At 37.7% G+C, this 12024-nt stretch overlaps 1 protein-coding gene across 1 annotated transcript; it reads left to right on the top strand.

Annotated features, from left to right (window-relative positions):
• Window positions 1–2494: 2494 nt before the first annotated feature.
• Window positions 2495–12021, top strand: LOC139969840 (uncharacterized). The gene is made up of 5 exons (XM_071975151.1): window positions 2495–3441; window positions 7862–8110; window positions 8368–8567; window positions 9263–9391; window positions 9911–12021. Exons 1-5 carry the CDS (start codon window positions 3120–3122, stop codon window positions 10277–10279), a joined length of 1269 nt encoding a protein of 422 aa, XP_071831252.1. The 5' UTR covers window positions 2495–3119; the 3' UTR covers window positions 10280–12021.
• Window positions 12022–12024: the final 3 nt, after the last annotated feature.

The raw sequence follows: 12024 nt of genomic DNA, 5'->3' as shown, positions 1-12024 counted from the left end.
GGGGGGGGGTCATACTTATATGGGGTTCAATTATGGTCAACTTCCTTCTCTAAGAACAAGAAGTTGTTTTATGGTGCCCCACTGCTTTTTCTCCGGGCGGACATGACATTTTCTAAAACATACAATTCTATTGCTGAAAATTTGTTTTCGGGGAGGGGGCTGACATTTCCCCATCCTCGTGGCTGCGCCTCTGGCTGGAGGGAACAATGGTTTTTACTGGCCCGTCACTGAATCATGTTAAAGTGAACTTTTACCTAGTGGTTTATACCCGTGAAGTTCAATTACTGTGGCCGTGATGCTTGTTAATGTTTACGCGCGGTTGTAAAAGCCTACTATATATAACTTAACGGTAAAAGACTTGTTCGTTTTTTAATTATCTACCGATACTATGTGTACACAATAGGGTTTATGTCTCCTTAATTAGTCCCAATCAAAATTAAATTCCAAAAAAAGTTCATCACGGTTTACGCATGCCCAGAAAGGAACGTAAATCAATCTTCTTTAATGAGGTACTATTTATGCTCGGTTTCAATTTCCTTGAGTAAAGTCGTTACTTGAATGTTACAGATGCTTTAGTGCACGTAAGCATGAACACCCTTAACTCGTAACTTTTATTGTAAAACTATTAATCACCCGTGCTCGCGTATCAATGCTTGCCAATTGAACCTAAATGATCGGTATTGTGTTGCTAACTGCTGTTGTAAAACTTGCCTATCTTTAACAACGTGAGGACGATTAATTTGGTTTACGACCGGTTTGTGTTTGTTCAATTCACACACTACAATCCCAGCCCAGTGAACTCCGGCAACGTAACAAAGTATTAGCATGCGAATGGATGGTTTAGGGCTCAACACCGATTGACTTTTTTCCTTTTAATATCTGACGGCTATTTAAAAGCATTAAGAGCTGGTGATACAAATGCCATTTCATAAATTATAAGCCTCATAAACTTACTTTCAATCGAGAGAAAGCCAAAATACAAGGGGAACTAATTTTCTGCTGTAGAAATCACAACGTAAGTACATGGTAGTTTGCAAAATATCAAAGATATAACTTTACAAAGACAATTGTTTCGAATTGCCACCACCGCCAACATCATGTTACGTGATTAAACATTGGGTTATGTCATTTTGCTGGCACCAAACGATGTTACAGACGACAGTGACCTGCACCACCACTATCATCACTAGCACCATCATTACCACCATCATCACCACTGTCATCACCATTATCAATAACGATCACGTATACTGTAATCTACCAATAAATGTTGTGTTACGTCAGTTCTTTTATCAAATGATGTTACATACTATGTGACCTTAGAAGACACGCAAGGATCGCATAGCACCACCAACACCATCACCGACACCATGATCACCACCACTACCACCAACGAAGACGATAACCGCGGCAACCACAGATAGGACCGACGTCAGGCCGGGCACATGGGAATCGTGTCCCTCCTGTGCACCCCTCTCCTCCTATCGGTGTCACGATCCAGTTGTGTAGGCCTACAAAAACGTCACAAGTTACAAAACACGAGCATTGTGCCCCTCCTATAGTTATTGGTGTCCCTCCAACTATATTTAGAATATGATTTCAGTTAGCACTATACGTCACTTTCAAACGCGTTCAATTGCGTGTGACGTGTCACATTCCGGAACTGTGTGGGTAGCTCCTGTAATAATCGCAATTACGTGGAAATAATATACATTGTTCAAATAAACTAATTAGTAAGGCAGATTTTGTAAACCTCTTAGAGATTCAGTTTGGAGTCTGAGGTAATTGTGGAGCTTTGCATTGTGTTATGAGTAGTCAGGTGTAGATCTAGAAGTCGGGGGCGTCGGGAGGGGGCTACGTGTGGAGCGGGGGTTGGATTTTCAAAATCAAACAATGCCCAGGGTAGACTCCAGTCAGTGATCAGCAAAATTCTTGCACTGTTCTGGATCTACATATCAAGCACGCTGAGCTCATTCCAGCTTTACACCTCTATTGACCTCAAATCACAATTGAGTAACCCCCCCCCCCCGCACCATAGAAGTATCTTTCATCACAATTCTAAACACTCAAGGCTTTATAAAGGGAACGGCAATAGTCCCTTTGAACACAATGTTTTCTCTGTTTTTGAGCAATAATGTTGAGATTGGTTAGGTAATTTACGAGCCATAAAAACAAAAATAACAAAAAACTTTAACTGCAAGTTCGTCACTAATAAGCTATGATTCATTTCCAAAGATTGCCGGTAACGGAGGATAAGTTTAGTGGGCATTTTTTTTTCTTATTAATCAGTCAGTCTTAATTGTTTTACATTCCCCTACTCTGATCCAATTCTCTTCTTATTTGTAAGTTAATACGTATAGGCCTAAGACTATTCTTCGAAGTTGTTAAATTAGCTCTTTATGTTAATACAAACAAACCTCTGTGTTTAATTTTCTGTCGTTCTAGAGTTTGATAAGTCGGTTCGTTTACAAGTCAGACACTTTTAAAACCTCTCTGTTGAGTTTGTCATCAACAGTTAAAAGTCATAAAACCCTCATTAGAGGTTTATCATAAAAGGTACCGCGCTATATAGCAGGATGTGACTTTGTGTAGTGCGAAGGTTTAACCACAACACGTAAGGTATATGCAGGCCTATTTATATATATAAAAAGGGGGAACTGGTAACAACGACAGATTGCCTACCTATATTTAGGCAGGTGGACTTAGAAATTAGTTATTAGCGCAAATGAGTTGGATACCATTGTTTCTGAAGTTAATCAAGTGTTAAGCTCAGAAGTTGAAATACTTCACTCATAAAGAAGAGAAAAAAAAAACTTCTGACAGCTATTTCGTTTTTTTTTGTAAGTGTCTTACTCATAGCAGACGGTGAAGATTTAAATAAAATTATAAAACTTGGAAGCAAGTTTTGGTTGACATTTCTCATCCTGGGAGAATATTACAACTTTTCCTTCATTTTTCAAAGGAAAGCGTAGGAGAAAGTGATCGAGACGAACGTTATCTAGAAAGTATAGATAAATTTGACAAACGGCGTTCCTTAACTTAGTTCTGATATGTTGATCGATAACTAAATAACCAAATTAAAGTATTGGATTATATAGGAAACTAAAGGTATACTGATTATGAATAACCATTTTAAAGACAGGGACACTGCCTCTGACATTAACAACAATAATTCTGGCGGTGTTCTGAACAAAAACTGCTCTATTTCTACCGACAACGCGGAGGAAAATATGCCGCGATTTATCGAAGAAGAGCCTGTGGATCTGAAAGTAGAGACCTCTCCCCCTGTGGTTGTTGGACCGTTTCCCTCGGTGGGATCATCTAGGTGTACTCCGTCGTGTCGTCGGAAAAGTAAAGCACAGTCCGTGAGGGAACTTTTGACCAGTTATTCGTTACCACAGAAACAGGAAAAAGACGCGGAAAAAGTCAAATGTCCAACAGGTGAGTTGGTAGATTTTGTCCCTGCAGTTGAATCCGCTTTTTGGGGTTGATTTTTTATTTAAAAAATTATGATAATTGATACGAAAATTCTACAATAATACGTAGTTCATTCGCTTGACAGTTGTAAGTATTATTTCAATGATGGAAACATTTTCTTTAATTTGCTTTGTGATTAATGCTTATATATTACATATGTGTCACCAATATTACTTGTGTTACGTGTGACGAATACTTGTATGTTTATTATAATTAATGTTAATATATTACATAAAATGCTGTAAAATGGTGCATGCGATTGGTGCCATAACCAAATATGATAATGAAACATAAATAAAATAACTTTATAATCATTTAAATTAACATTCATTCAAAACATAATGTTTCACATATTCTTAGATTAGATAAAGGTCGGCACAACAATAAAAACTAAAATGGAAAAAAGAAAATAACTAAGAGAGAGGAAGGAAACTGGACATTAAGCATTATATTATTTATATATAAGTTCCTGACCCATGAGTGCTTCGAGAAATTAACAGAACCTGTGAGCATAGTTGGATAAACTTTTCACAATGTATCTATTAACCTAGACCCTCCCCTGCGCCTTCCTCTGTTCCTACGCCCTTGGTCATGGACCCAATACTTTACTCTTGTATAAAAGGCCTACGTATATCTCATACATATATGTATATATATTCTATAGGGATATCTCATATCATATATAACTATCGTATTCCTGAGTTTAACGCTTGCGTAGGAGACGAAACACTTGCTCTGAAAGTGAAACCAAGTTTCCTGCTAAAGTTAAGGCTGGAACCACTCATGTAGTTACTCAACGCACTTTCTGCCATTATTCGAGTATATGACTAATAAAATATACCTGCATGTGACTAATTAATAACTAATCAGGTTAACTGACAATTAGGACTGTATAAACACTGAAATGTAACAAATTAATGATTCCTGTTCACAAGTTTTTGGTAAAGAAAATGAGGTTTAGAATGCCCCTCTACATTCAAGGTTCATGAATGTTAAGTTTATTCAACCTATTAAATGAAACATCATGCGGGAATATAATAACATACATTTTAGCTTTGTCTCACAAAAAACTCACACCAATTGATGATCGACATCGGACCTAAACGTCACAGTTTCAAATTAAAGGGGGGAAAGAAGTAAAGAAAACTGTGTTCAGATATAGATTAATACGGTAAGCGTTAAGAGAATTGGATTGTTATAGAGGTAACCAAATTGTTTTTCCAAATATTATAACTGACATATGACTCTTCTGATTATTGTTTGTTTTTCCTCCAGTTTATTCCAATTTCATGCATTTTAAAATATTAACAACATAACGAAATTTACCACTTAATCTTAAATTAAATGAAAAGGCCAACACAGTTGAAAAGGGCATCTCTCATTATTGGATAAGTTCATAGGCGTAGGAGCCCAATTTAATCTGAGGGGCTGTAACGACTTGCCCCCAAAAAACTGTCCAACATTTTTCGCGCGCGTTCAGCAACTTAATGTGCACATCATATAGGCATGCATCGGTGATTATATCGCATGCCAATTACATACAATGGAGTTTGCTTATAGCGCCCAACTCACGTGATATGGTATAAATCAACTTAACAGATGGACAACATTTAGAAGTTTCCGAATCTCAATTTTCTCGTTATGTCTATGTTTTTGTCACAGGAGTAAGTGCACCCTCTGCAAGGTGTTACTGCATGGGTGTTAGAATACACGTTTTAACTTCGGCCCGCCAAATCAATGATTTAGAGCAAGGAATAATTGCCCAAAACTTCCAGCAGGGTGTGTATATAGGCTGCATGTTGATTTAGGTCATCATGCTGCTGTAGTTGTGCGTGCTTTAAGAAATACCACTAAGCAGGGCGACCTTACAATGGTAAAACCTCCAACCACTTGAGAAATCCTGTTTGTTCACTAATATACTTTTTATTGTCATTGAGGGCACTTAAAACAGCATAAATATTTCACCCGCGGTATAGGCTACTAAGTTGCCGCTGTAAATGCCAATGCGAATTGTAATTTCTGTGTTAGGTAAACACGGAAGGTTAAGTTATAGTTTTACGCCGTTGTAACGGGAGGAAGGGAACGGGTCACATAAGGTTGTTTTCTTTTCCTTTTTTCTGCGGGCCATTACATCGAGAGGACATTAACAAATATGACACAGGTAGCCTAAAAAAATGATGTTTTATTTGTAACAAAGGAATAACAATTGTATAATGAATTAAAAATCAAATCAGAAATGACAAGTATCCTAATAGAGAAAACAATAGACAACAAATTAATTAAAATTGTAAAGTAGTGAGTCAATTTGTTTGATATATATATATATATATATATATATATATATATATATATATATATATATATATATATATATATTTATCTAGAGTTTTGGTAACTTCTCTTTTACGGTTACCCTGATATTTATGTTACATCGTTGGGTCGAAGCCTGTATTGTCATTACCCATATATGTTTTATAATAAGTCTTACTAATACGTCTAACTTCATAAGAATTGATTTATGCCACGAAATTGAACTTTGAACACATATACGTATCATTGTAAAAGTTATAACAAACGAATCAACGTCAAGATTCTTTAAAACTTGTTTACACGATATCGAAGAACTGGCCTTTTTTTTAATTGCTAGGCATACAAGTAAACTGGTCATAAAAAAATAGAAATAGTAAATTGAGTCATAGTCCATATTATGTTTGTTAATTTGTCTTATTGCTATACAATCGATTTATCTTGAGAAAGAGCTTTGCCTTGAGTTGGTTTATGAGTTTACAACATCTGGGTGAAAAGGCAGAGGCGCCTTGGAGACATATTGTCTGCGAATAGCTAATAAATATTCAATTAAGAAAAAAAAGTATATAATATTTCAAAGGCAAGATAAAGGTTGGATTAAAGATAATATATGTCCAAACAAGTTTAGTTATCTAACTTGACGACGATTACTAAACTTAGAACGTTTTGTTTTCAAAAGGTGTAGAATAATTACAATGATAAAAGTTCAAACAGCAAGGATCAACGTAAATGTATATTTTAATGCTTTAACAAACAAGTATAAACTTGAAACCTCTTAAGAGACCGTTATTTATTTTGAGATAATTGGCATTAATGTGCATTCTTAGAACCTTGATGGCATATGCAACCTTTTTTTTAAATGTATCTTTTGGCCTCAGGCTGCAAATTTCCGGCATATTTGCCACACTTGATGGGCGTTAGTAAAACGAATTAATCTAATTTAGACAATAATATAGTTTAGCTACGATTTTATTAACTGAATAATCATTACATAGTTATAAATATTTGCAGTTATTTTTGGACAATTTTCAAAGGCTATTATAATATTACTATATACTGTCCTCTCGTACCATGCTTTAAAACACTCATATACTGACAGTATATGATCAGTTCCTAACCGTTTGCGGATTCTAATGTTAATACCACTCTATACTGTCCTCTCATACCATGCTTCAAAGCACTCATACTGACAGTATGAACAGTTCCTAACCTTTCTCTTATTCTAATATTAATACCACTATATACTGTTAGCTCAAACCATGCTGCAAAGCAGTCGTACTGACAGTATGAACAGTTCCTAACCTTTCTCTTATTCTAATGTTAATACCACTCGATACTGTTATTCCATATCATGCTTCAAAGCACTCGTACTGGCAGTATGAATAGTTCCTAACCTTTCTCTGATTCTAATGCTAATACCACTATATACTGTAATCTCATATCCTGCTTCTGAACACTCGTACTGACAGTATGAACAGTTCCTAACCTTCATATGATAGAAACAGGATATTCATACTCCTCATACTGTAAGTAAAAGTGCATGGAATATAGACAGAAAAGTATAATAAGAAGCAGATCCTAACTGTCAGTCTGTGTGACGATTCGATAATCCAAGACTCCAACCGACTCACAGTATTTTGTCATCCAGACATTTTACTATGTTAGTGTTAATCATATGGCACACAGCTAATCGACAAGTTTCCGTCGTTTTGCACCTCTTTTGTCATACTTTGAGATGCAAATATTATAAAGATGTTGGATATGCTAATTACGAACGATTTTGGTAAGGGCTTCTCAATCGTATGATGACGTAGCATGACATCTATCACTCACATCAAGCGCATCTCAGCCGCGTTCTTCTCATCATCCAACACAGTATGTATATCGTCTACGTGTGTGACGTAACATATGGAGATGACTTGTGAACTTAATTTATACATGTGTGACGTAACACATCGATATGAATTGTCAATTTAAATTTGTCAAGGCTAACATCAAATCTTTTCTATTCCATTAGCCATTTTCTTTCCGTTAACTCTTTTCTTTTTCAATTTCTTCCATTGAAAACTTTCGGTAGATACTGTTGTTAGCGAAGATAAAGACAGCATTATCCGACACACGAATGTGGTGACTGGTGGCAGCGGTGGGATGAAAGTACAGTCGATTGAGGACAAACTCAACCAAAGGGGAGATAGAACAGATAAGGCAAAAGTTACGATGGCCAAGAATGAAGTACTTGAATTAACCATGAAGGGAGAAACCGTGCAAGAGCTGAATAGTGAATCAAGGACTTTAAAGAGAAAGAAATACGGTGAAGATGAAACAGGTGATTGTCCATTGATGACGTCATTTACAAAACGGCATTAACCGCCCGATGGGGGTCACGGGCGGGTGGGTGAGGGGAGGGAGGGAGTATACAACCAAGTCAGGTAGGGGGCCCGAGTTAATATGGGATGAAGAATTATGTTTTCTCATTCGCATAATATAATGAAGGATATTGTCGGATATTCCACCAGTTTATCATAAATCGCATTTATTGAACTTTTTTTTTTCCTTTTCATGTATTTTTTTATTTCTTTCCAGACAATCCTCTGAAATTCAATGTCACCTCCACTTCACCCGCGGGGTGTGTAACCGTGAAGAGACCGCGAAGAATTAGAACGACATTCACTCAAGATCAAATCAAAGAACTGGAAACCGTCTTTCAGATCACACATTACCCGGACGTGAAGACTAGAGACGAGTTAGCTGAAAAGACCAGCTTGGATGAACAGAAAATACAGGTGAGGTCATGATCCATGGTTAATCAGAGGCCATGGTCCATGGTTGATCAGAGGTCATGATCCATGGTTGATCAGAGGTCATTCGAGACCTTTCCTTTAAATGACAACGTTTCATAAATAGAGGGCGCTCGTGCAATACGCTTTTCACAGCTGACAAACTATTCGGTGATCAACTCAAACAGGAGATCCATGTTGCAGCAGTGCACTAAATAATAGGATGAAAATACTACTAGCAGGGGCGATTTGGCAAACCGGATTACCGGCTCGGAACCGGTGCATTGCTGCTTCCTACGCGCCAGCGGTTTCCTCTTGGAAGGTTCAAGTTTCGTCCGCGGCACCAAATTTGTGTTTGTTTTCAAGGCCTCATAGCCGCCTGTTGTATCAATGGTCACTATCAATGTATGCCCGCGTCCGCAACTTACTATCGATATTATTTTTTCATGAACATGTATACGGACGGTTAGTCCTCTTACCCCCCCCTCACCCCCTTCAACCCCCATTTTACCCAATCCCATCTCCCAACAAGAAAGAAAACAACACCGTCGCGATCTTCATTTCAAAAATGTTTTACGTTATTTGTTTTATCTTTACAAGAACAGACAGAATCCATCCATTCCTGGTCTTTGAACCTTTGCGTTAAATATATTTTGTTAACAATACATTAATGTTAACTGTTCTTTGTTCTTCTTGCGCAGATTTGGTTCCAAAACCGACGAGCAAAATGGAGAAAATTTGAAAAGTTGGGTAACTTTGGCGGTCTAGCGAGTGTCCAGGAAACAGATATCGTCCCAGCTCCGAAATCATTACCAAGAGTTGATCACAGGGTAAGCCTCACCCCACTTTTAACAGGTACCATACTTCTATAACACCCCAATGTAGGGGGTAGGGGTAGATAATGTAGGGGTAGGGGGACAATAGAACTATATCAATATCACCCCACTTTTAACAGGTACCAATTTACTACTACTACACCACCCCAATGTTCAAAGGAAAAAGATCACGTAGTGTGTAGGGGTATAATGCAGGGATAGGGGTATGGGTTATAATAGAGCTATAGCAAGATAGCTACAAAATTGTCAAGGACCATTATGTGATAAGGGACGCCTCCTTCACCTTTGAAATCCTGTGCAGACCACCGTGCTGCTCATAACCACGTATTATATTCATTGCAACACCACACAACTTGAAATATTAAAACTAGGCCCCTCAGTAGGCTTGATCCAGGACGCAACTCTGACCGCGTGGTAAGTTAAGAAAAAGTTCCCCTTTTGTTTGTGACCATGTTCGTTCCAATTTATTTAAAATTTAATAATTAATAATAACTATTTTTCTGTTTCTTTCAGAAGAGGGATCCTAGTGCCAACACCCTTCAGGAGTTAGCTGGACAGGTACCATTACCGTGGACAAACCCATTTTTACACCCATTCCAATATTTTTCGAATCTCTTTGCGAACCACCTGCCTTTTAATCACCAAGTAGCATACCCAAGTCAACTACCACCATTCCTACCACAGAGTCCATTTTTCTCGTTTCCACTTCCAGTTGAGGAGAGAGGCCGCAAACCTACAGGATACGCTATGCCCAATCCGAGACAAGCTGCACCATTGGAGAATAATTTCAATGGTATCGCCAAAGAAAGTGTCTACGCATTGAGAACTTTAGCTAAACAATATGAGATAATACATGGGGTACCACCTAAAGGCAAAGAATGAAGTCAGAAGAAACGAAATGGGGTACCAAAGACAATCAAAGAAATGAAAAATGAAATATATTGAATGGAGTACTAGAGACATTCAAAGAATAAACTTTCTGAAATCTCAGGCATGGAGTATACACGAAGTAGCATGGAGTACCAAGAAATACATTACATTGAACAATGCATGGAGTACCACGGACAACCAATGAACGAATTGCATTCAACGATGCATGGAGTACCACGAATAACCAATGAACGAATTGCATTTGATGATGCACGGAGTACTACGGACAACCAATGAATGAATTGCACTCAACGATGCATGGAGTACCACGGACAACCAATATAATGAATTGTATTCAATGATGCATGGAGTACCACGGACAACCAATGAACGAATTGCATTCAATAATGCATGGAGTACCACGGACAACCAATGAATGAATTGTATTCAATGATGCATGGAGTACCACGGACAACCAATGAACGAATTACATTCAATGATGCATGGAGTACCACGAACAACCAATTAATGAATTGCACTCAATGATGCAAGGGGTACCACCGTTACCACGGACAACCAATGAATGAATTGCATTCAATAATGCAAGGGGTACCAAGGATATTTAGATCATGAATTTCAATTTCAATAAGTAATGCATAGAATATCATGGACAACCAATAATGGATACCATGAAGTTTTGTGTGGGTTACTTTGGACAACCAAGAATGAATTTCAGGAAATATTATTTGGAGAATATTTCGAAAACAAAGTAATGAACTCCATAAAATTATAACATCAGTGTCGCAGAAGTTTAGCATTTCGTGATAGAGAAAACAGCAAACAACAAAAGAGATTTGTTTGCTACCTGTATAAAGGTATTGTTGGAGTGATTTTAAATTTTCCCCATTCCCGACTGTTTTTGGAAGGGCATCAATGTTTGTGGCAGAGATCTGGGCCGGATGAGTCATCTCATGCTAACGCGACTGAATGTGAAACAAAAACTCTGACTAAACGTTTATCACCGTCTGACGGTAGAGATCGGGGCCTTCCCATGTCCTCTCCCACTCTTGCCCCCCCCCCCCACTCTTATCGCCTGACACTCTGATCCCCTTCCTTTGTATACGACATTGTTAACAGAACTTTCTCTTTTCCTAATATGTTTTATTCTAAAGAACGAATGTAGAGCGTTGCCTAATGAACAATCAAACCCACTAGAACCCTCTTGCCGGCCAGCTCCTCCCGTATGTCCCACGTTCCATTTGTCTTTATATCAAATATTGTACACATCTGCTCTATAACATCTGCTGTTATACACATGCCTATTGTTATTTGACAGTATGTTGGTATAGTGGACAAATATTTCTTTATTGATTAAAAATCCACATGTTGTGCTTTGAAGCACCCCTTTCCCATAATAAAAAAGAAGAAAACCCTGGATGCGGGGCCTTCCTATAGCATCAAGAGAAGAAACAGAATTTTCCTCAAGATAAAATGTAATGATTAAAGTAGAGCTGTCTAACACTTCTTGCTTTTAATATCTTTGAATATTCATGATCACCAGGCCAATTTAACTGGCAAAGGATTCAAGGGTCGAATATAACCGTATTACACCCATTCCGTTTGCGGTGGCGACACAACCCACCACCGTTCATTGTTCGTAACGTTTGGGCTGCCAGCCTTAACCAAAGTGCTTTTATTCTTCAATATTTCCACCAAAGAAAGATATTTCCCGCTACTAAATAAAACAAACGTTACAC

Source organism: Apostichopus japonicus, chromosome 7 (assembly GCF_037975245.1).
Source record: "Apostichopus japonicus isolate 1M-3 chromosome 7, ASM3797524v1, whole genome shotgun sequence".
In the NCBI taxonomy this organism is placed as follows: Eukaryota; Metazoa; Echinodermata; class Holothuroidea; order Aspidochirotida; family Stichopodidae; genus Apostichopus; species Apostichopus japonicus.
This window is presented reverse-complemented; position numbering and strand designations above follow the sequence as displayed.